The following is a 26,135-nucleotide window of genomic DNA, read 5'->3' on the forward strand; positions in this document are numbered from 1 at the left end:
ATAAATGAGGATTTGGGCTGTTATTTTAAAGAATTCGTTCCACTCGCCTACTAATCTTTAACATAACCTTGCTCTGTGGGCACCGTCTGTCATTACATTGTTACATTGCACCGTTAATGTAACTACTCTTCTCTCAGCATCTTCCTCCACGCTGTGTATCATCACTAGGCTTTCTAGCAAAGACAATGGCCATTTCCTAATCTGGGTGATAGAGAACCAATTTAAACCTAAATATTCTGATGAGCAACAGTAAGAACAAATGTACACGGACTAAAGAGCTTATGGGTATTACATAACCTGACAAATTTGGTGATTTCAAAGAATGGAATTTCTTTGTGGCTGAGAATAGTGATGTTTTATTAGCTAATCAAAGTTTCCCACAAACCTGTAAGAAGATCTGCTGAAGCCGCTCTATACAGTTCTTGTACCACGGAGTTAATACGCTGGTCCCGTCAGTCTCACATCGTACTAAGTGCTCGGTCAGGATCATGATAAACCGCTGCAAAGGGGGTGCGAAGTGGAAGAAGCGTCAGAGAGTGGGTTCTTCAGAAACAGTCACACTTCTGACCAAAGTACTGTCTGTTCCGCTCCGTCGTTGTGGTGGGCAACTCTCACAGCTCAATACACTCTGTCTAGAAAGGCAGACTAGTGGACAGAGTGAGTGCACCCTCTGTAGCGCTCTGTGAAGACCTTTCATGCCCCGGACAGGATCAGAAATGTTAATGGGAATCTATGCACAAAAATGCTCACCAGGAAGGAAAACCATCACCTAAATGACCAACAATGGGGAAAAATTAAACAAGAGGGATTTAATGTACGCGTCCCCGTTTTTAGAGCACGGAGAAATGCTCGTGCAAGAAAGCGCCGTAAACAGCACAGAATTTGGAGGTAAACACAGTTCCCTCCTGGTACTGGGATTTTATTTCCTTAGTTAAGTTTTTGTATTTTTTAACTTCTATAAATTTGCACATAGTACTTTTTATGAGTAAAAAATTTTTAAAAGTAAATGTATTATTTCTTTTTATACATCAATTACCAATGTCCCCAGCCAAGATACCTGAAAGATGACAAGGAAGAGGTTCTTCTGTTCGCTCTGAGCAGACTCCACTTTCTCCTGCAGTCTTTCTATTTGCTCCTCCAGAGCCCCATCTTTCCTGTCACTGCCTCTGTCGTCGTCATCACTCCTCTTCAGAGTGCAAAGGGACAAAAGGGAAATGCCATTTAAAATGCTAGTGGATTAAATCCCATCAAGTAAGGGGAAATACCTCATTTTGTCTGTTCAAAAACTACTCGAAGATTTGTATTCTGTAGGGAAAGCATCCCACCCCCCAAACACACACGCACACGCCCCAGGGCCAGAGAAGTTCAGTGGCACCTGTCTTGGGTAATGGCAGCGGCAGTGTTTGCTATGCAGCAGGAGTGAGTGATGCCTTTTACAAAACAGCCCAGTCAGGGAGGTTTTTTGTGTCATGTTTCCCTCCAGTCCACATGAGAACAACTTTGAGCCCCAGGGAAGATGAAGTGGAGTCCTGTTATTCACCACAGCTGCATTTTCTCAGGTGGCTGGGAACCCTGGGTCAGTCAATACTGGGGCACTGCTCCTTGGGAGAAGAGAGGGTTGGGTTCTTGGGGAGCCTTTGTCACATTTTCATCAACTGATCAATATATAACCTTGTTTTATGTGTTTCTGTTTAAAGATCTCTTATTTAGTATGTCTTACAAATAATTTAGAGAGTATTTCTTTATACTAAAACTAGCCGAGACGGATTTAACATTTCCTGACCCTTAGTAATATGACTAAATTTCTTTAGCTTTCAGCCTCACAAGAATGCTGCCCACTATAACTTTTTATAAATCAGCCATCATTTCGTAAATCCATAACTGTAGCTACTTTTCCATAGCTTTATCACACACTACAGATGTTCCTTTAGTGCTTGATGTCTCCACCTACAGACTGGTGGATTTCCTCTTCCTCTTCCTCTTCCTGGGCGTAGGTGTTGACGCACCCACACTGAACTCACAACGGCCAGCACTGAAGTCCTGCCCGGACGAAGCGTGTATCTGACACCCGTATTTTCCAGTCAGGCACATCTGGCCTTGCAGTGCTCAGGAGCACTCAACAGCCTCCAAGTCTTGAGCTCGGGGCCGTTTTAAACAGTGAAATCACCAAAAAAAAAAAAGGTCAGCACAACAGGTGAACACAAAAGCACAAATAACGTGGCAATAAACATCATGGAGAGAACAGTCTCTTAAACAACAGAACCGCAGCAAGAAAGGCAGAGCGCCTTGTTCGCGCTCAGCTGGGAGCAAGTGTACTGCGCAACTCAAAGTCCCCGCTGCTCGTGCTCATCTGCCAACGACCACAAAAGCACCCTGAGTACTGATTTTGAGTTACAAATAAATTTTAGTGAGTGGGTAAGTTTGTAAAAACAGAACCTGCCAACAGTGAGGACAGGGTATTCTCATAACTGCTGTTCTCTGTTCAACAAAGTAGATGCCCGATGAAAAACCAACAGTGCTTTCCCGTTATTCATCACTATTTGATCATTTGGGCAGTAACGGAGAGGCAGCTTGCTAACCTTTCATCCTGTTAACGGGCCACACAGAAAAACTGGGCAGGCCTTTATGTAGCTCTAAGCCACAGGCTGCCCATCCTTGTAGTCATTTAGAAATGGCTGCAAGTGACACGTAATAACCCTCAGCAGACCCCGTAAGGCTCTGCTGGCAATGATGGGCTGCTGGGCCCCGCAGACCTCTGTTAAGCTTTACCAGTTCCCTTCCAGCTCTCCCTGAAGAACCGAGACCATTTGTTTAGGGTTTTCTGTTAACGGCAGAAGAAAAGTCATGACTTTACAGAGCAGGGAATAGGCCCGGAGGTTACAGGACTTTCCCAGTGTCACACAGCAAGGGGCCGAGCCAAACCTGACTCCAGGTGTTACATCCCAACGTCCTTTCAGCAAGGCGGTAGGCATCGCCAAACTAGAAAGCCCATTTCTTTCTAGAAGACAGCCTACTGGTAAAGTCCTATCTGTGACAGCATCCACTCTTCAAACAATGCTCAGAGCCCGCTTACTCTGTTTTCACAGAGTCCCGCTTTCGTCTCTAACACACCGCCTGTTACAGGGCCTGCCCGATTACAGTCTAGGCAACCAGGTCCATGTCTGTCGTTTCCCAACACCAGACCACGGCAAGGTCCTGGAGGCCCACCGACCAACACGCCGTTCTGCTACGAGGGAAGTGCTACAGAAATCCGTGCTGCCTATCCCAACAGACACCAGACACGCGTGTCTACTAAGAACTGGCAATGTGGTCAGTGTGACAATGAACTAAATTTTACACTGGATTTAATCTGAATTAAATTACATGTGGTTAGCGGTTACCACACTGGACACCACATACCCACAGAGAATGGAGTGGCACGGGGGAAAGTTTCTGCAGTTTGACAGGCCTGGGTCTGTCACTTATAAGCCATGTAATCTTCAGCAAGTTATTTAACGTTCTCTGAGCCTCAATTTATACATGATCAAGTGGAGATGACGCCATTTACCTTGCAGTAATTTAGGTCTCTGAGCCAGTGTTTACATACGGACACACATACATGTATGCGTATGTAGAGACTAGAAGCACTTGAACCTGCTACAGGTTCACACAAGTCACTGAACTTGTTTTCACCATCTGCTCTGGTAAGTGTGTACAACACTGGAAAATACTGTCACGGAGAGAACCAGGACTATTATGCTAAATCACAGAACACAGCCAGCTCACTGCTTCCCCCGAAAATGGCAAAGTACTAAACTTCTCATCACTATGAGGAGTAAACACGGGGATGACTGTCTCCCTCCTCTCACAGTTCAGCTGAAGTGGTAACACTGACAGTCTTCTCCCTCTTCCCCTCTTGCAGCAGGAACTTGGAGAAATAAATCTGGCTGGTGTGGCTCAGTGCTGGTTCGATTCTCAGTCAGGGCACATGCCTGGGTTGCAGGCCAGGTCCCTGGTGAGGGGCCACGTGAGAGGCAACCACACATTGATGTTTCTCTCCCCCTCTTTCTCCCTTCCCCTCTCTCTAAAAAAATAAATAAATAAAATCTTAAAGGAAGCAAAGGAACTTGGAGAAACACAAGTGTTCTTTCTCACTCTTCCCAGCTGGGAATGACAATGTGAGGCTGACCCGGAGATGATGAACTTTTGGAAAGGAAGGGTTGTGGCTTCTGGACAGGTTCATGGTGCGGAGCAGAGAGCAACACCACCCACGTTCTTCCTCTCCCTCCACTTCTGCAAGCAGCTCCGCATCATCTGGCCTCAGCAAAAAATACGTTCCCAGCAAAGTAATAAACTGAACGTTCGTACGAGTTTCTGGTATACCTTTTTTGACCTTCTATTAATCTAGACCAAACTTACCCGTTTGTGTTGCCTTGCGAGTTTTTCTTTAGCTTCTTCCAGCTCTTTCTGGATCTTCAGAACGTGTTTGTTCATCTTACGAATTGTGGAGTGCAAAATTTCCCAAACAAACAACCTTAAAGAAAAATCGTATTTGGTTACTGTATGTTAAACTATGCTTAAAGAAAATAAAGACCCCTCAACTTTTCTAAGCTACTCATTCTCAAGGTCTAATATAGTTTTCCATTCTTCAGGCAGAATTAGTCACACAGCTCCATCGACACTTGGGCATCTATCTCTACCTGTTAAGACTCAGGTGAGCTTCCTGAAGGCAATATAGGTCCCTGTCCTTTTTCTACTAGACACATATTGAAGAGAGGTGTACATATTCACTGAAATGAAATGGCAAACCAGAAAAAACATTAAAAACAAAATTATGTGTTCTTTCTAAACACGAAGTATTGGAATTTTCTCGAGATGGAAACCTAATCTGAGGCTCATTTTACATTTAACTAGCATATAGTCAGCTAATTCTCTTGGAACATTGAAGAAACTTAGTTGACAATAGCTATAAACTAATTGGGCTTTTAAGAATGAGATAAACATTTATATGTCAGTTCCCCTATCAGCAAATTACTAAAGTACAGGATCACCTTGTGGGCTTTAAAATGTCTGTTGTATAAGTGATTTGTATTTTTAAGTGGCTTCTTAACTGCTTTTCTGTCTATAGAGTAGGTCTCCTAACACTAAGACATAGCATAAAAGAATGTGTCCTACAAATTTTGCCTTGGATGACAGTTTAAGTGGAAGACAGTAAAACAACCTGTTTGTAAAACTCAAAGTTTCGAATGTTGGCAGACAGGATATAAGAGCAGAGTACTGTAACTCTGGAAGGGGTGGTCAGCGAAGACTTCGCAGAGTTAGAAACGGCTGAGCTGGCGCCAAGGAACAGAGGGAGCCCCTGAGCAATGCATCCATGTAAGAATGCACGTGTTCGAATTCTGTACTTAAGTGTGTGACTTTGGACAAGCTACTTAAGCACTCTGCAACATTTTTCTACTTTGTAAAATACAGAGGACAATGTAATCCCCGCTACAGTGGTGGTGTGAGTAAATGAGCTGTAAACGTCAATCACTTGGGATAATGGTTAACACATACTTGGGTGGTCAGTTTCCTGAGAGTTCGCAAATCTGAGAATGTCTTTCTGTTCATTTGTGAATGCCAACTTAGATGGCATGATAAGCTTAGATCACACCCTTTCACCCTAAGAACTCAGCTGATTTCAGACCAGTGTCCTCTGCCGGTCACAGACACAAAGAGAAGGATAAAGGTTGTGATGGATTTTTATGTCTTTGCAAGTAATTTTCCTGTGTTTCCTGTTTTGTGTCAAATCCTGCCGCCCCAGTCTTGTTCAGTTATGAAGACCGGGGACTCAAGTTCATGAATAAGAACAGAGCCTAATGAAAAGTCTCTTTCCTGTAGGAGGAATGGGTCTACAATGAATCTTCTGCATTAAATCTAGGATTTTTATGATTGAGGCGAGACCCCCCTTCCTCATGGGTGCCTGGGTGCCCACCAGACTTCCCTCAATCTCTCCAAGGACGTGTACTTAATCTACCGGGAGTTCGGTTTCTCCCAGTCCCTGGTGTGCACTCCAGGTCCCTCATGGAGCTGGAGCTCTTTTCCACGTCCCCTGGCACACAGCCTGATCTTCTCTCCTAATGGTCTGGATCCTCGTCAGCATTTCTGCTTGACGGGTGAAGTCCCGGTTCAGCTTACATGTATGTGCCCAAGAGATGCTGCGACCTGGCTGACTGTATTTCCTCTGTCCAGGTATCTCTGTTAAGTCCAATCCTACCAGGCTGGACCATCAGTATATATTAATATCAGTCTGGTTGGGATCAAAATTTAGAGCTCATGTGTAAGATACCACATGAAAAGCAATCCTCAGAGAGTATGAACTTTGTAAATAATTCACATTACCTGGTAAAGTCACGAGATAGTTCTGAAGAGAAGATCCAATTTGCTACTGCGGCACAGTCGACAATCTGAGTACGAATCATCTTATCTACTAGTACAGCAATCATCTACAACGAGGGAAGAATTTCGAGGGTAAATCACACCCGTACGTAGCCGTAACAACCCTACTGCTACAAAGCTAAAATATGAGGGCTGTGAAATGCGTTTCCAGTGGCTATGGAACAATCAGTTTGGCGATTAGGCCTTAGGCCTTACTCTGCCCTCTGCTGGGCCCTGGTACGTACTGTAAGAATGCTGGACACCTATAAAGATTGACCACCACCACTCTGAATGGCAACACAATCTTTAAAAAAAATGTACATAATGCCTAAAAAAATACGTAATTTCCATTGAATCCTAAAATTTAAAAATGTGTTTTATCATAAAATGTCTTAATATATATTCTGTAATTTATTTAACTGCCTGTTATAATGCACGGCATGAAAACAATGTATTGAGACTGAGAAATCTGGGGCGTGTCTGCAGAAATTGGATAGACTGCATAACTATTCCCTACCCAATTGGTAGGATCGTCAAGCAACAAGCATTCTTACTATTTAAAATGTGTTAAGATATGTCATGAAAGGCAAGGACCTACATCCAAGATTGCTCTATCCAGCAAAGCTATCATTTAGAATGGAAGGGAAGATAAAAGTACTTCTCAGATAAGGTCAAGTTAAAGGAGTTCATCATCACCAAGCCCTTATTATATGAAATGTTAAAGGGACTTATCTAAGAAAAAGAAGATCAAAAATAGGAACAGTAAAAATGACAGCAAACTCAGTTATTAACAACCACACCTAAAACAAAAACAAAAGCAAATGAAGCAAACAACTAGAACAGGAACAGAACCACAGACATGGAGATCACATGGAGGGTTATCAACAGGGGAGTGGGAGGGGGGGAGAGGGGGGAAAGGTACAGAGAATAAGTAGCATAAATGGTAGGTAGAAAATAGACAGGGGGAGGGTAAGAATAGTATAGGAAATGTAGAAGCCAAAGAACTTATAAGTATGACCCATGGACATGAACTATAGGGGGGGAATGTGGGAGGGAGGGGGTGGCCAGGATAGAATGGAGTGAAGGGGGGGGGGGAATGGGACAACTGTAATAGCATAATCAATAAATATATTTTTAAAAAATGTGTTAAGATATTATAGTCCCAAACCAAATAACAATACTTGCTCTTAATTCCAAGGCATTAAAAAAAGCATAGATTTTAAAGCCATTCTGTAGACAAATTTGATGTTTTACAAACTAAAACAATGGTAGTAATAGCCTTATTTTTATACCCACACAACCAGAGCCTCAACATATCTCAGGAAATAGTCTGTACCTGTGGATGGTTCCTCCAGACCTCAAACATGACTCTTAGAACATGTAACTTTCCTTCATCGCTTTCAGCTAGGGTTTTGAAGACTTCATGAAACCTTTTGATAGTAGGAGGGAAAAATACCACATAAAAACTGATTCATTAATCATTTCAATGTTTCAAAGCCTTTTCAGTATTACTCAATTTACAGTACAATATGTAAATGCAAAATAACCAAACGTTAACCATTAAGGATATAAGAGGCATGCTTAAAAATTCAGTTTGTATGGAATTTGTCACAAAATCTTAGCCCGGGACTCCAGTTTACTGTGTAGCTAAGGACAGGTGAGGGCTAAGGAGCCATCTTCAAACACAGGTGGTGTATCCTGTGTGACTCACCTTCTGTGGAAACCCTGCAGGTGAAACAGAGACTTAGACGTTGAGATGGGTGCAGCCCAGGTTCTCTGCTTGGCTGGAGGAGTATCTGTATGTTCTTGCTTCTTTTGGACTGACTAGTCAGAAAGCCCTGTCTTTAGGTGCCAACCTTTGGGTGGCCCCCCAAAATAGAGTTGGCGCTCATTTGTGCGTAACTTCCTTTCGAAAGATGCCTGGACAGGGTGGGAGCTTCTTCGCCCAAACGTGGCTATCCCATGGACCTAAGTCTTTCCCTAGGCCCTCTAAAGGTCTGGATGAAAGCATCTGCACTCCATGTGTATATGCAAACTGCACGTGACGACTGACAGAGCCACAGGAGCAGGACTTCAGGACCACAAGCCAAATCCCACTGTATCCAGTTCTGTCATCACACTATTGTTAAGATCTTCCTTCACATTCAGTAATTTCAGGTAAAAACGACTACACTGTTGGTATCGAGCAGAGTTCTAAAGCCCAAAGGGTGTGTGTTCTTGTTACACTTACTTTGCAAGAGCACTGAAGGAGTGGCTGAACGATTTGGCTGCCAAGTGTAGCAGAGTCTGCACAAAGACCTCTATTTTCAGTGGGTTGAAACTGAACCCTTCATCTGAAAAATGTTCCACAGGGAGACGGTTAGGAAGATGTAGCTATAGCAATCCCTTGGTCCCTCACCTGGAATGCTGAGCAGATGGCACGCTCACATCCAAATATTAAGTTAGACATTCGTGCAATACCTCTGAACACTAACAGGCACTAAAAGACCACTGATTTCAAATATTCAATATATAAAACCAAGCATAATCAATTCTTCATTTTTGGGGGGCATTTCTCTAATTTTTCTCCATGTCCCATTTCTTTTACGAATACCACACAGGCTTCCGTGTTCATACCCCTCTTACGGTGGGAGGATAAGTATGTGACGCAGAAAATACAGTAAGCCCTAACACTTCCGTCTATGTCCTCAGATGTCTGACGGCGTCCAAAGCTCATAGCATCATTTTGACTTAGGCTTTCTAATTACATCTTCTCTGAAGTCAGGTGTCTTAGAAAAACCCAAATAAGCAAGAACCCCGTAATAAAAAACCCAGACGATGTTTGCTTTTGATTAAGCCCTTTTCCTATCCACGTCCTTAGGTATAGATCTAACAAACACAAAAATTCCTCCCGAACCGGTTACCCAGTTGTCCCAGTAGACTTTCACCAGTCTTACTGATTTGTCCCTGTGTGTGTCAACTCCGCACTTAAGTTACTGCAGTTTTCAACATGCTTTATGTGATAAAACAAGTACCTCTCATCGCCTGTCTTACCCGCTTATTGATTCAAGTAAACTTATGAATTATTTTGCCAGTTTTCCCACTCTCACCCCCCCCAGAAACATGGGGATTTTTGTTGGAATTACATGATACATACTCAGTCAATGTTAAACATTATTGTTATAATAGCTTAATTCGGGAAAAAACCCAACTTTATAATACACCATGAATTCCTGTTCACACACCTCTCTCAAGTGAAAGCAGGAATGCTTAAAAATCTTTGAATTGTAACAGTATATTTTACTTAGTATTTATTTTAATACTTAATGCAAGCCATTTCATAAGGATGTTAGGATCTGTTTTCATATAAGGGAGAATATACCCGGATTCTAGGAACAGCTGACAGGCTGAAGAGGCCAAAAGAACACACCGCCTTACAGGCATCCAGTGGGATTTAAGAGGCGCTCACGTTGCCAGAGGTATGTTTACGCTCTAACCTGGTTTCTACAAAGTTCCACTCGAGAGCTAGTTCATTCCCTTACCGTCATCGTCATCCTGGTTAGGGTTTGGTACATCTTTCAGAATGCTGAAGATCTCATCATTGGTTGCTTTGCTTTTAAAGGCAACAGCTAAACAGAGGGCGACTGAATGTCCAGGAAGAGAATCTAAGCACAGAAGGGGGCGGGGGGAGGCGGCATAGATCAGGTTTTAAGACTAATCTTGCAAACTGTTAAATAACCGAGAGACTTCAAAAAGTTCTTTTCTTTCAAAATAGAACGCTCTATTCCAAGATCAATACTTAATCTGTACAAGGATCACCACACATTAAAGTTTCATTGAATAGGTCATGGCTTTTCATCTAAAATCAGACATAATTCTCACTGCATCACTTCCTTAAGAACATTTAGCTAATTGAAATCGACAGAACAAGGGGTGTTGACCTTCCTCAGGGATGGGGAAGGGAAATGTGAATGTAGTTAAACTGTCCTTGACAGTCCTCAAAGCCCTAGGTTTTGTAAGCTGAAAAGCTGAGAATCAATGTCATTTCTCTTTCATTTTTCCCAATTCCCCTTTCTTCTCCTTTTCTGCGGTAGTGGAAACTAAGTCTGAGTTTGAACAAGGGTAAGGCTGCCAACTTAAGACAGTTTTTCGGCTTTTCTCTTTTTTGAGCCCATACATAAGACAGATGCTCATGTGCTGTGACTCCATGTGTTTGCTATTAGTATCTGCTGAGTCCCAACTGTATAAAATTTGTACTAATGTATACAGTAAGGCATCACCGGAACAATCTACTTTTAATGTAAGGTAGACAAAGGTTAACAATTAAAAAGCCAATTCTGACACAGAACATCAGTTACTAAGCACATGGAATGAATAAAGTCAATGACAACAGTACTTTGTGCTTCTCCTTGAAAGTGGGAGAGAAAATAAGTGACCAAAAAAAAAAAAAAAAAAAAAAAAAAAAAATTCCCTGCCACTGAGGAGTCTAAATTCTAGCTGGGGAGGCCACAGAGCAACACACAACTGGCTTGCCAAAGGTTAAAAAATATTCCGTCATGGAGTTTGGGGCTAGGCCTAGAAAGAGAACAAGGACCACAGACAGAAAAGGCTTTCCAGCCTGGGGTAATGGCACAAAGGCAAAATCGGGAGGAACGAAAAAGAACAAAAAAGGAAGAAGGAAGTGGGCCTGGCTGGAGTAGAGGTGCGTGTGGGGAGACTGACAGACAACAAGCAGGGACCACTGTTAGGAGGGCCTTAGTGTTAGGCTGAGTTGTCGCTGCGGGAGAAAAGGAAGGTCGATGTTTAACAAAAGTCTGTGATTCCTGATATCAAGGACTGTATCTCAAGATTCAAGGCCGATACGAGGCGGAACCAGAAACTAGCCCTTAGAGCTACCGCATCAAGCTTTGCTCTTTTAGGAAAGCACAGTGGCTGAAAGCGTGGCTGCTCAGTCAGTAAGCCCGGATTTGAATCTGGGCTCCACCACTCAGAAGCAACCTCACTCTGGCTTTACCTCTTTGAAGCCATGTCCTTATTGTAAAATTGGTGTAATAAACATACTGATTTCTCAGGAGTTGCTTTAAGGGTTTAGTGACATAATGCCATACGAAATATAGTTAGCAATGGGATCAGCTGAGTTTGTTTCAAGGTGAAGTGTGAGGTATAAATGGAGAACCAGGAGTGTGGCATGAGAAGGAAAGGGAGAGGAGCGAGTTTCAAAACACAAAGGAACCTACATGACGTGAGACGGAAGGCTCACGGAACAGCCGTGTTTAGTGCCATCTGAAAGACTAAGCCAGAAAAACTCCACACCAAACTACCAGTGACCATAATGTACGCCTTACCTTCATTAGTGTGAAGCACAAAAGGGCATATCATTAGCATAGTGACCGTGGTTTAGATATAGTACCACTTCACTGGTCAAAACACAGTCTGTGTACACCTGGGTCCCCCGCCTGCACTGGTATCAGATGGCAATCTCCATCAGCATGACAAATACACATTTCCATTTTAGTAAATTCTGGCTACAAGCTCATCTTGCTATGCTTAGCAGCATATTTAAAGTAATGTCATGAATATACCATAGCAACCAATATTAAAAAGCTACAAGTCAGCAGTAACTACGTACATCACAACGAACCTCCAAAACGACGACCGGGCACGTAAAACAACAGTGGCCAATAACAGATCCCCTTCCGAACAGAGAGAATATGAACCCGAGAAAGAGCTCACTTTTTCCTCCTTAGGTAACTGATGGCAGAGAATACTCACATCGTTACTTTGTAAAGACAGAGGGATTTGTTTGGTTACTTACTGCTACTTTCATCTCCATACTTGTAAATGCAGGTGGGGTTTGCAGGACATAGAGCTGAGAAGGTAGGAGGAACAATATCTAATATTCGCTGATGGTAAGACAACCTACAATACAAAAAAGAGCCTCAGAAAAGATCGTTCTTCAGTTCCATTTCTTGGTGACATCCGACTTACCCAGAAAGTCACAATCTCAAACACCCTCACAGTGGAAAGGCAACTTACAAAGAAGGGACAATGGAAAGATCACTTAGAAATCACCGCAACGGTGGCAAGGTAAAAGGAGCTGTCAGTGGAGGTTGATGAACAGGATGAGTGTAACCTGGTATCTCCCACAAAGCAATTGATGACAAAGGGAAGACCCGCGGACTTAGGTGGAGAGCCCGGCAGACCTGACGTGACCAGGTTACCCTCTCCAGTGGTGGGACTCCTGAGCCCCATGACAGGATGCGCCCAGAGGAGCGCCAATAACGTAGGACTTGAATCTGGTCATGGGGACACAGCAAGGGGACCCGAGAAAGCCAGGCCTAGGCCCTTTTAAACCGATAAGGACATGAAAAATAGAGTAACTGCTGACAACTAAGCGCTACCCGTGCTCCCAGGCAGGGTTCTGAACCGGAAAGAAACAAGGTGCCCTCGGCTGGCGGGCAGGCTTGCAGCCGCCTCCGGGGATCACGCGGTGGCACTACGGTGCCAGGGCCGACTTCCCAATTTGTACACTGGTTGTAAGACAGCGTCTTTGTTTTGGGAAAATACGCGATGGACTTAATAAAGGTGACGAGATGATGTGATCTGCAACTCGGTTCCATAGGGTTCAGAAAAAACCAATGCAGTGAGTGTATACGTACAGAGAGGGGAAAGGAGTGAGAAATAGAACAAATGTGGTAAAACGTTAATGAGGGAACCTGGACGATCAGGACCGAGTTCTTTGTACTTTGTACTATTTTGCCAACTTTCCTGAAATGTGAAATTATTTCCAAGTATATTTGACAAAAAAAGTTTGACTTAATTCACACAGAATCCAGAAGTCATGGTTGCCTAAAGTTTTTTTCAGCCTAAATCTTGATTAAAAACTAACACGGAAGGGAGGCAGGTACTTGGATTTTAAAAATATTCTGGACTTACAGCACAAATTCAGAGAAGAGAAAACCCTCCCACACAAATTAGGAGACTTTAAGCTAAAGAGAAAAGATGAAGAACTTACCGCATACATTTTTCTAGAACTTCTCTTACAAACTTTGGTTTGGGACTTTCAGGGTCTTGAGTAAGACAATCTGACCTAAAGAGGAAACAGTTTTATTAAATTCTGACACAGACTCTGCACTTACACCTAACCTGTACTCAGCTACAAAGTTTCCTTCTACCTAAACTATTTCATTTATGTATATAAATATTAAAAATAAATGTTTAGACCATGAAGATTATTTTTGTTATAGGTTTACATATTAATAGTATTTTAAAAACTATGGTAGACTAGAGAAAGGAAAGCTAAAACATAATACCACTTACCAATCTTCCCAGCTCCAACGGAACTGGAAGTTACTTAGATGATGGGAAAACCAATTAATAAACCTATACCGAGAAGTGGGAGGAAGGAACACAGACAGACGAATGGTTACAGTTTACACCAGGAACTGATGTAATCCTTCAGACAAATAAAACCCTATTGCACAGTTAAATGACAGCCTATACCCCGACCTATAGCTGTACCTTCTGCCCCACGTGCTTTCCTCTGCAAATCCTGTGACTCATCTTCTACTCCAATAAATAACGCTCCTATCTTACTCCTTCTGACAGTGCTATCCTTTGTAAGTGAATAGTAGATTTGAGTGCCTGTGTTGTGCCAGGAACCTTATATGTGTTTCTATAATTTAGTAACTTCTGAGGACTGTATTACTTTCCCTATTGACAATGAAACAGAGGCAAAGTAAGATTAAATGGCAGATAAAACATTTTATAAATGGCAGAACCAAAGTATTGCTTATCATCCTACCATGTCTTCTACACCACAAACAACAAGATACACCACTGAAGCTCCTTCTCCCCTAAAGATACATCTGATCTAACAAGACAAGGATCACAGCAGCAACCTGTAAAATGCTGTGGAATTTGTAACAGCCCAATAAACATTGCTGAATGAATGGCACAGTGGGATGCCAACACAACGGGCAGTTTTATCAACCAGACTGGGGCAATCAATCAGAAGACACGTTCTTAAAGCACACCCCCTCATGTATCTATAATTTCAGTCACTGAAATTAATCAAGGTAATAAGTCAATGACAGAAAATAGCCCTTACTGATAATTTTCAGATATGGAATTTGAATAATGAACATATAAAAAACCATGGAAATTGGAGAAATATTCGATACCTGTCCTGATCTGATTTGGGAAACTGACAAGAGGTAAGAGGTAAGTACCAGTTAACAAAGGTGATACACAGGTTTCACCCAAAAGACAGTGGGCATGTAGTCACCACAGGTCTAATACTCCAATACGGTCTTTATTCTAGAAGCAGATACGCTGTCTAAACAAAGATATATGTGTTTATATATAATAAATATACAGTATTAGCCTCTACTTCTACAAAGAGGTTAGCATAAAGCCTATTTTAAAAGATTACATACCCAATTACAGTGGGAAAAGTATAATTTATACCAAAGCACCAAACAAGTAAACAGTGAATGAAATGAAAACCTCAGCACAGGCGTCATTTCATGCTGAAAATTAGACTAGAAAGTGTAATGTGACATTACAAGTTTTATTTTTTTTATTTAAAATTTTTTTCTCATTTACATGAATTTATTTTTATACAAAGAATGATTTCGAACAGGCAAGAAAGAAAAATCAACTTGGAAATTCTTAAAAAGGCAAACCCAGTTCTTTTATACGGTCCAGGGAGAAGTGGTTAAAAACTAGTACAGAAATGAGGCAACGACTGTACCTGTCTACACACGTAGTATTCATCGTGTCCAAACGCATGTACAGCATTTCAGTCGCCTGTGCAAGCTGTAAATTCGAGGATAAGGAAAACTATTCTTCACCCTCCTTTAAAATAAGTTGTGACAGAAAAAATAAATAACATTTCCCAGAAGTCTAAAATGACTAATAACATTGAACATCTTTTCATGTAATTGACCTTTTAAAAAGTAGCTTCGAGGTATGAACGCACAGTGAACCTGACTTGTATACTACACCCATGAAATCAAGATACTGAACATTTACAACACCTCCAAACTTTCCCCGTGTTCCTCTGTAACCCCTTCTCCCCATCCCAACCTACGTCCCAAGCAAATACTGGTTTGCTGCCACTAGATTACTTTGCATTTTCTAGAATTTTGTGTATAACTAGAATCATATAGTATGAATTATTTGTTTGGTGTTTTTAGTCAGCATAATTATTTCGCAATTCGTTCATGTTATTGCTGGCATCAAAAACTTGTTCCTTATCATCACAGAGTAGTAACACATTGTACAACAAAATTTGTTAATCCACTCATGTATTGATGGATATTTCGATTTTTTCCAGTTTGGGGTTATTACAAATAAAGTTTCTATGAATATTAATTCCTAAGTCCTTATAGGGACATGTGCTTCCATTTCTCTTAATACCTAAGAGTTGAATGGTAGGATTGTATGGTACACATGTTTAACTTTAAAAGGAATGTCCCTTGCTCTAGGGGACATATTGGTAAAAATATTACTGCATGGCATATCTGAGATTTTCCGGCCTATTTTTCCTCTAGGACTTTTATGGTATCACGACTTATATTTAAGTTTTTTATCCACCTTGAATTGATTTTTGTGTATGATTAAGTTGGTGATCGAGTTTCATTTTTTTGCACGTAGCTATCCAGATCTCCTAACACCATTTGTTGAAGAGGCTATTTTAACATATTTGCCAGTAACATCTCGGACAAGGGTTTGATCTCCAAAATATGTAAAAAGCTCACATGACTCCACTCCAGGAAGACAAACAACCCAATTAAAAAATGGGCAAAAGACCTGAACAGACAATTCTTCAAGGAGGACACACAGAGAGGGCCCAGAGACATGAAAAGATGCTCAGCATCACTAGCCATCAGAGAGATGCAAATTAAAACCACAATGAGATACCACTTCACACTGGTGACAACAGCCATCATAAATCAACAAACAAGTGTTGGAGAGGTTGTGGAGAAAAGGGAACCCTAGTGCACTGTTGGTGGGAATGCAGACTGGTGCAGCCACTGTGGAAAACAGTATGGAATTTCCTCAGAAAACTAAAAAAGGAACTGCCTTTTGACCCGGCAATTCCACTGCTGGGATTATATCCTAAGAGCCCTGAAATACCAATCCATAAGAACCTATGCACCCCAATGTTCATAGCAGCACAATTTACAATAGCCAAGTGCTGGAAGCAACCTAACTGCCCAAGTAACCTAAGTAAATGAGTGGATCAAAAAACTGTGGTACATTTACACAATGGAATTCTATACAGCAGAAAGAATGAAGGAGCTCCTACCCTCTGCAACAGCATGGATGGAACTGGACAGCATTATGCTAAGTGGAATAAGCCAGGCGGTGAGGGACAAATGCCATATGATCTCACCTTTAACTGGAACGTAATCAACAAAACAAACAAGCAAGCAAAATATAAGCCCATACATTGAAATTAAGAACAAACTGACTGACAGTAACCAGAGGGGAGGTAGGAGGGGATAATGAGAGGAAAGGGGTGAAGGGTTTTCAGGAACAACTATAAAGGACAGATGGACAAAAGCAAGGGGTGGTGGAATCAGGGAAGGGAGGTGGGGATGGCTGGGGTGGGCGGGGATTGGTAGGGGGTAAATGCAGACAACTGTACTTGAACAACAATAAAGTAATAAAATAAATAAATAAATAAAAGAAATGCCAAACTACTTTCATGAAGTGATTTAAACCCACAAGTGGAAAGAGTTAATAATCTTTTAAAGCTAGGTCGATGAGAGTAAGTTGAAAAAACACAGGAAAGGATACAACTTGGGGCAGAGAGCCCGGCTGCAGTTTGCACAGTTCGATGAGCAGCGTCGTGTACATCACTTCAATGTGAGGCGGTGCTGGCAGCTGAAACAGCTCCGCGAAGATCACCTACAAGGAACGGGCGGTCAGACCCCAGTCCCATCTATGCCCGACTCTCAGAAAGACCTCAGCGTTCTAGACGTAGCCTCTAACTCCATGACATTCACAACAAAAGAATAACTACTTTTTAATCTTTAAAACTACGCTCTTTAAAACTTGAAGATCTAAAATTTAAAATTTAATACTTCTGCCTATAACTCCATCAAATAAGAATATGCAAATATTAATGTCTATTTGATACTCCCAGAGAACCATGCAATTAAATTGCAACTCCGGAAGTACAGGAGTTGACTTACTGAGGTACTCACAGATCCGTCCATTTCACTCTCATCAGTTAAGCAGTAAAAACACTATGCGACTCTCAGGATGCAAAGAGAAGGTTTGATCCAGTCATTCCACTCTGCTACTTAAAGCTGGTACCCGGAAACCGTCTTGATAATCTAGGATTTCCCTGCTGTGCCTCTTGTTCTGAAACTTGTTTCCTCCCTCCCTATGTAACATGTGGACCACCACCTAAAATTCTAAAGCCTGATCTGCATTCCTTTCTCTGAATCCCATCTCCCACACTTCCGTACTTCATTCTGATGACTTCCTACACATTTTGCACATTTATTATATTTTGCATTTCAATTGACAGGTCAGTGAGTCAAAATCAGGGCCTAAGCTTACTCTCAAATTTTGTAAAACCCGGACAGCTGCAGTACACTTTCAAGAAAGCACACGAGTGCAGTATAAATAAACAAGTGAATCTTAAATAATACATCCTAACAACGCTCATGAGTATCTTAACTTAAAGGAATATGTAATCAACAGTTTGACCTACGGGTCAAGTGAAAAACCCTTTTTTGGGATATAAATCTCACAAGGTGTTCAAATGCACTACTAATATCATCCTTCTGTATGACTTCATATGGAGTCAAAAGCCTTATTCATTCTTCCTACTTCCAAAGCAACTGGCTCTTTGACTTCTGAGAATAAAGATTCATACTTAATTCTACCTTGTGATACAGGGAATAATGTATTAGTCAGGTATATACTACTACTAAGAAGCCAGATAAAAACAGTTAAAAAGATTATCTACCTAAAGTAATACAATATTTTAAAGTGTTTAAGTCACTTATACATCTGTTAAGTGGACAATGTATCAACAGAGCTAGAGGTAACTTACATTATCCATGGTAACTATCCATGAATGAAGACATACTATATAAATAATTTATAGGCAACTCAAAATTCCATTTGGCTAATGGTTTCAACCTCCTCTTTTCTCTGTCCTAACATGGCTAACAGAGCACCAAAACAGACAGCAATTTCCTCGCTCCTCTGTTAACTTTCAGTACCTGACAAGCAGCAAGAAAAAACAATAAGCCAAGAGTAGATTGCACTTTAAGTCAACAGAAAGATTCTGAAACTCAGAAACAAGCTCCATGTGGAATGCATACCTCAACTATGTGGTAGTTCAAGGGGATCTTGTTCTTCCCTGGGTAGCTCACCAGCTGCGCAGCACTGTAAAAAGTGTAACTTAAGTTCAGTAAGTATGCAAAGATACATGAACAATTAAGTAGTTTCAAAAGCAGTGTGTTTAGATACAAGGGAAGGAAATCTTTTCTGAAATGTTCTAGATTTCAGTTACTTTATTACAGCATAAATTATTTTGTCTACCACAAGGAAACTCTTTAATGCACCCAAAACTCTTTGCAAGATCAGAAGGAGTTTAATAACAATTAAGGAGGCAAATTAAATTTACTAACTTGAAAAGTTTTAATAGGATAGACCACTTCCAAAAGACACTATTCCTTTCCACCTTAAAATGTAAACCACAAAAAAAGCTGGCATCAGCCCTGGCTGGCATAGCGTAGCTCAGTGGATTGAGCATTGGCTGTGAACCAAAGGGTTGCCAGTTCGATTCCCAGTCAGGGCACATGCCTGGGTTGTGGGCCAGGTCCCCAGTAGGGGCCAAGTGAGAGGCAACCACACATTGATGTTTCTCTCCATCTCTTTCTTCCTCCCTTCCCCTCTCTCTAAAAATACATAAATAAAATCTTTAAGGAAAAAAAAGCTGGCATCATATGCATTATTATAAAGTGCTATATAGCACCCAGAAAAGTACTATTTTGAGAAAGCAAAGCATACTGGTCTTTGTAAGAGAGGGTGTCAGAAAGTGAGATTTTCTTACACTCTTAACATACAATTTGCTCTTATCATCAAAATTGCTACCTTTTCTCCACTCTAAAAGAAATAAGAAAAGAATCCTACCACGTCTTTCTTTCCTTCCAGTGGGACTTAATGATGCAGTGAAGATTCTCTTCTATCACAAATCTTTCCACTGAATGACTCCCTGGCATTACAGGACCCTGGAAAGAAAGCCAAATGTATATACTACAGACCTAGAAAAAAGATTTCTTCATTTATTCAACGAATATTTGAGAGCTGATTACATTCCATGCTATAACGGGAGCCGGGGATGAAAGCTTGAAAGTGCGAGAGCCCTGTGCTTTCGGCAGGCGTCACTGCCGAGTTCATCTGCACCTACGGCAGAATCAGGGCGGCAGCCAGTGTTTCTCCTCCCCCACAGCCACAGCCGCTGCCGCGCTATCGCAGCCGCACTATCCCAGCCGCACTATCCCAGCCCGCCCCGATGCTTGTTAGAAACAAAGTAACTTTTGTGTGACACTAGCCCTACAGTTGGATTTACTTTTTTAAACCTTAAGGATGGATTATTTCCATACCAAACATGGAGGGAAAATTTAAATCAAATACATAAAAATATCATGTATGAATTATAAGATACCCATATTACATTGTTTAAAAAAATTAAAAAATGTTACCTATATATTGCTTTAACTTTTTAAAAAAGTATTATGTATAGCAAACAGGTTCAAAGAGTTTATCTTTATTTACTTATTACTTACTATTATAGACTCTTAATGGTGACTTTTACTGTAATCTTCTCCATAATATCTAATTCCTCAAAATAAACATTTTTTTTTTTTTCAGAGACCAGAGCAAAAAATCCTAAGTCCTCTTCATTTTGAGGGGAACAGATATTTTGTATTTTGTGCTGTCCTGGCAAAGCATGACGGGCACGTTATAGAGGCGGCACCAGTTAAGTGTAAACAGTGCAGGTAAAATAAGTTCTGAGGTCCCATTTTGTTCTCTGCACAAATACCTAATCACAAAGAGTCTAACAGGAAACCTAATTAAACCATTATATAATGTTGGCTAAGTGTTTATTACATATATTACATATATATTACATAATATAGCGAAGTGGGTTACAAGTTAATAATTTCATATACATAACCAATTACCTGATAATTTTTTACTGAGTTAATTACACATATACCGAATTTTCACTAGCAATTTATGGCAGGACAGAAAAGAGAAGATAGGAGAAAGAAAACTCAAATTTGACCTCAGATGGTAATACTGGTTCTTAAGCCAATGGTTCTCAACTGGGGACAATTTTGCCCATAAGAGAACATCGGGCAATAGCTGGAGACATTTCTGGTTGTAAAACTGACATTTAGCTTCTAAATGCTACTGGCAATTAGACGGTAGAGGCCAGAGATGCCGCTAAGCATCCTACAATTCACAGGACAGCTCCCCACAGCAAAGAATTATACAGCCCAAAATGCCAATGTAGCTGAGCCCAAGAAACTCTCGCCTATACTGACTGGGAGGCTAAGCCAGCGATTTCCAGCCTTTTTCATCTCATGGCACACAAACTAATTACTAAAATTCTGCAGCACACCAGAAAATTTTATTTTTGCCAATCTGACCAAAAAAATAGGTATAATTTGGATTCATTCATACCAGATGGCTATTATTGGGTGTCTGTTGCCATTTTTTAACTTGACAACCCAAGGGAAAAGAGGTCAATGCCCCTGACTAAAGAGCCAAGTACTGCACATCTAAAACATTTTTGAGGCACACCAGTGTGCACCAGTTGAAAATCACTGCACTAAGCAACAGGTATGCTAGACTTTATTTCTAGTCTGAACAAATACAGTAACCACTGGGCCTGCTGCTTGGCTATGAAAGCTGAGTCAGCCGTTCAAATGCAGAGGTATAAAATAAGTGAAGCATAGTTACAATGTCCATTTAAAAAAATATTTATTTATTTTTTAGAGAGAGGGAAAGGAGGAAGAGAGGGAGAGAAATGTTGACGTGAGAAACATCGATTGGTTGTCTCTCATATGTGCCCCAAGTGGGGACGGAACCCACAACCCAAGTATGTGCCCTGAGTGGGAATCGACTGGCGACCTTTCACTTTTTGGGGCAATGCCCGACGAACTGAGCGACACTGGTCAGGGCACAATGTAAATTTTTGTTTGTTAATAAAATGTCAGTATCAAAATTATACACTTTCTTAATCGCTGAGGTATAATGGCTGCCAACAATTTGACATCGTAGTAAGAGTACAGACATTTTAAAACTATAAAGTCAGCTTACACTCATCTTTGGGGTTTTTAAATTAAAAATACTTTATTTTTAAAAACTTATTACAGTATAAACCCTGGCTGGTGTAGCTCAGTGGACTGAGCGCAGGCTGTGAACCAAAAGGACGCCAGTTCAATTCCCAGTCAGGGCACATGCCTGGGCTGTGGGCCAGGTCCCCAGTGGGGGCCGTATGAGAGGCAACCACACATTGATGTTTCTCTCCCTCTCTTTCTCTCTTCCTTCCCTTCTCTAAAAATAAAATAAATAACATCTTTCAAAAAAGTAAGTAAAAATAAATAAAAAATTATTATAGTATAGGAAATGGAGTAGCCGAAAAACTTACACGCATGACTCATGGACATGAACAATGGTGGGTGGGGGTGTGGGTGGAGGGGGGCAAAGGGGGAAAAATCAAGACAACTGTAATAGTATAATCAATAAAATATAATTTAAAAAATTTAACAATAGAAAATAAATAATTACATAATATGAATAGGACAAGCTGTAAGGGTTAGAGACGGATAATCTCTAACACTGGGTATTTTTCTTGAAAAATAGCATTATTAAGAATAACTAAAGTTACTGAGCATTCATTATGTATTCTGTTCTATGCATTGTTTATTATCATATAACTTATAATCTTTTTACAATTTTATGAGACACTATTATTATTCCACCAGGAAGCCAAGGTAGAGAGATAAATTACTCACCCTCGATCACAAAGCTAAAGTCTCACTAAACCAGGGTTAAAACCCAAACCAATCTGGCTCTTGAACCTACTCTCTTCAATTGCACACTGTGCTGTCCCTTAACCTATACACATATGCTAAATATAATTTGTTGCATAATGAGGTAATGCCATTCAATTAAACTGTTAACTTTATTGCCACTGACCCTCTTAGGTAATAAACAACTTAAAATTACAATGTATCGGGGGCATAATCCAAACCAGATCAAAGCACAAGCGCAATGCCACCCAGGCCCTCTGACAGGAACTGTCACGTACCTCGGGGTCGTCTGTGTAATCGAACATTCTGAAGATGACCCTTGGCATTGGGTACACGGAGTCCTCGGTGTGAGGAGGAGGCGTGAACGGAGGCAGATTGTGCTGGAGTGCTTCACACAGGATGCTGTCAAAGGCAAGATAAGGTCTTAGGATGTGCCGCTCCTGCCAGCGATCCTTTTTCAATTTCTGAATCTGGGCCCACAGGCAATCTAAATACTAAAGACATCAAGTTTTAATAATTAATATATATTTGGAGGCTAAAAGAAATAACACGTTGAGTAGACAAAACCCATAATCACTACTTCTAAAATACAGGGTACGAAAGTAAGCTAACTTGCAATTAAATATAGTACAAAGGCATGGTGCTGATGCCTCTATAAAGTCCGTCTGTCCGAGGCTATTACCTGTTCCATATTTCAAACTGTGCATTTAAGTAAAAAAATATGTCAGCTCTATGACATCTGAAATCTCCCAGAACAGGGAACGTTTCATTACATTCTAACGTTTATTAAAGACCCAGTATATGCCTAGGGCACTGAGGAGACCAGCCTCTGAACGCAAAGTGGAAACCCAGCTGAGGCACACAAATGGAATGACTTGAGTGCATCAGAGAAGAGAATGTACTCAAGAACTGACTGTGCCTGTATCACAAGAGACTGGAAGCAATTTACCTCTTCTTGTGGATGTGGTTTCTCAGCAGTCCACACTTGTAACATGGGCACGTGAGTCTTTTGACGTCTTCTGAAGATAAAAACAAAAACCTACAAGTTAGGTTTTTAACAACACGAAAGATGTTGCTTTCTTAATAAAATGCAAATTAAAGCAGTGAGATACATTTTTATCCATTTGGCAGATAGCAAAATTTGTTAAGGTACTGTTTTACCAAAATGTAGGTAAATATGCAGTTTCAAACACTAATATAATCTCTTGGGAAGATCTGAGAGAGCATGTCTTTGCAAAGTAATTTGACTAAATCTACCAAAGTTAAAGTTAAGACACTTCAACCAGCAATGCCATTTCTAAAAATTCATGTCTCCCACAAATGTACTTTCACACGTACACAAAGACATTGGTACAAGAATATTCACTGAGACATTGTTTATAATAGCAAGAGAAGTAAGTATTTCCAACTGGAAAGAAATATTTAAAGAAATTAGTTAAGGAAACGATGGCACATTAAAAGAGTGGAACACTGTACAACTGTTAAAAAGAATGAGGCCGAGCTGATGTGTTTACGCAACAAACCCAAGTTATAATACAACTTGGGGAAAGCAAGTAAAGAACAGGACGCATATTGAACTACTGTGTGTATAAAAAAGGGGAAGGACACCCACCAGCACTCAAATGTTAGGGTGTTCATACACTTTTATTTTTATTCCTCAGCAAAATCTACATTTTTAAAGAAAACCAGCACAACTTTTCAAAACTATAAGAACATTTTTAACATCAAACATTTAAAGGTCATTTAACATATTAAAAAAGCGGATTTCTATCTTTAGATTTCTTTTAGCTTTATTTGTAACTAAGCAGATATTAACAATATCCAAAGAAATATCTATGAATAGATAGAAAATGAAACGTAACAGAACTATTCTGAAAAATCAAGGGACACAAAGCCATTACCTAGTTACTGGGTAATTAAGCGTAAGTTTACTAACAAGACCTATTGTTAGTATTAAAGGTTAAAGACAGTTTTAAAGGACTTGGTTTAGGATTAACCTTTGTGAAATAAATGTGTCCTATGTTCTCTGCCTGAGGAATGAATTAGTAACACAGATGTCCAAATCTCTAAAGTACTGTGACTCAGTAGGTCTGGGGGTGGGATTAGAGCGCAGTTCGTACCACAGTTGATTCTTATGCACAGTGACATTTGGAGCCACTGTGTTCAGATGGTTTATGCCTTTGCAATCTGCACAAAAGCAGCTTAGCAGCAGCTATGTGACCAACTCCTCTGCGTGTATGAACAAAGTAAGCAACATACTTGAATGACATACTTGATTGCTCTGAGGTCTCAGTAAGTTGCAACAGTAGGGGAATGAGATTACCTCGGGAAAGCCTGAGGGAACTAACTCTACAGCTTGTTTTCGAGAAATGCAATTCAAATGGTATTACTGAAGCAGATTAAACATAACTCTTACGGTATCAGGAAGCTATCCTTGACCTAAACAACAAGGAGAACTAGGAGCTGTGCCCTTACTTAAGATAGCTTTCAGTGTTGGCAAAGATGCGGTCCATCTCCGCATCCTTCTTCTCATACAACTCCTTTCCAACCCAGGGTAGGGATGACAAAAACGCGTACACGTACCAATCCCGTCGCACCTAAAGAATTTTTTAGAAGGTAAGTTTAAAATACGTACTAGTTCATTTTCTTTCATATTGTATGAGTATTTATTCTTGAATGGAATTCTATTGAAGCTATTTAACAGGGCTGTAGTAAGACATCTGGTTCATTCAGAGAATTTCTAGGTATTTTAATTTTCATCTTACTAGACAGAATCATTTAACATTCAGATGTCATGAGAACCCACCAGTATACCAATTGACTTAACTTTTAGATATTAAAAATTTATAGCATGATAATCTATCATCTTTTTTTTTTTTTAAAGATTTTATTTATTTACTTTTAGGGAGAGGGGAAGGGAGGAAGAAAGAGAGAGAGAGAGAGAAAAACATCAGTGTGCAAGAGATACATCAATTGGTTGCCTCTTGCACGCCCCGACCCGGGGACCTGGCCTGCAACCCAGGCATGTGCCCCGACTGGGAATAGACCTGGTGACCTTTCAGTTTGCAGGCTCAGTCCACTGAGCCGCACCAGCCAGGGCTACCTGTTGTTTTTTAATAATAAGGGTTACCAGTGAAAAATTCCTGGTACTATATGGACAAGATTCAGCCCAAGGAGCTTTCTTACCTGAGGTACATCCTCTTCCTGAGTTACACTTACAAAATTTTCAAACATAGCAACCATTGATGGGGCTGCAATGACGTGACAATTCACAAGATCAGATAAAAAACGAACCTGTTGGGGAAAACAATCCTATTAAGCTGAAATGTCCCCTAAAATAATAACCAAACAAATAATCTTATAAAGGTGAAACCACAAGTGTGAAAAACAAGAGCCCAAGGGCCAAATCCAGTCTGCTGCCTGTGTTTTTTGACAGCCTGCAAACTAAGAATAACTTTTCCATATTTAAATGCTTGGAAAAAACCCACAAGAATGCTTTATGATTTATATAAGGCACATAAAATTAAACTCCAGCCACGACATTTGATTACATGTTGCCTGTGGCTATCTCCGGGCTGCAGCAGCAGAGCTGAGCGGCTGTCACAGAGACCTGAGGAAGGACAGGAATCTGCGCTTTACCGGTTTCCATTCCACACCACGCTAAGAGCCTGGACTGTA

The 26,135-nt window shown here is 40.7% G+C and overlaps 1 protein-coding gene across 3 annotated transcripts in view; it reads right to left on the minus strand.

The window, feature by feature from the left end:
* NCBP1 (nuclear cap binding protein subunit 1) overlaps window positions 1-26,135 on the minus strand; it is a 37,489-nt gene that overhangs the window by 1,355 nt on the left and 9,999 nt on the right. For 2 of the 3 annotated variants that reach the window (XM_024560239.4, XM_024560240.3), the window contains 18 exons: window positions 25,644-25,751; window positions 24,933-25,054; window positions 23,407-23,476; window positions 22,736-22,951; window positions 19,543-19,640; window positions 18,729-18,792; window positions 17,185-17,295; window positions 15,131-15,195; window positions 13,696-13,758; window positions 13,391-13,465; window positions 12,191-12,294; window positions 9,918-10,040; window positions 8,627-8,729; window positions 7,733-7,826; window positions 6,361-6,464; window positions 4,399-4,513; window positions 1,058-1,186; window positions 386-499 (listed from right to left, as the gene is read on the minus strand). In XM_024560239.4, coding sequence (XP_024416007.1) covers window positions 386-499; window positions 1,058-1,186; window positions 4,399-4,513; window positions 6,361-6,464; window positions 7,733-7,826; window positions 8,627-8,729; window positions 9,918-10,040; window positions 12,191-12,294; window positions 13,391-13,465; window positions 13,696-13,758; window positions 15,131-15,195; window positions 17,185-17,295; window positions 18,729-18,792; window positions 19,543-19,640; window positions 22,736-22,951; window positions 23,407-23,476; window positions 24,933-25,054; window positions 25,644-25,751 — 1,878 coding nt within the window. The remainder of the gene's footprint in view (window positions 1-385; window positions 500-1,057; window positions 1,187-4,398; window positions 4,514-6,360; window positions 6,465-7,732; window positions 7,827-8,626; window positions 8,730-9,917; window positions 10,041-12,190; window positions 12,295-13,390; window positions 13,466-13,695; window positions 13,759-15,130; window positions 15,196-17,184; window positions 17,296-18,728; window positions 18,793-19,542; window positions 19,641-22,735; window positions 22,952-23,406; window positions 23,477-24,932; window positions 25,055-25,643; window positions 25,752-26,135) is intronic. The other variant, XM_045195229.2, reaches the window with a different exon arrangement.

The sequence above is a fragment of the Desmodus rotundus genome, chromosome 1 (genome assembly GCF_022682495.2).
Source record: "Desmodus rotundus isolate HL8 chromosome 1, HLdesRot8A.1, whole genome shotgun sequence".
In the NCBI taxonomy this organism is placed as follows: Eukaryota; Metazoa; Chordata; class Mammalia; order Chiroptera; family Phyllostomidae; genus Desmodus; species Desmodus rotundus.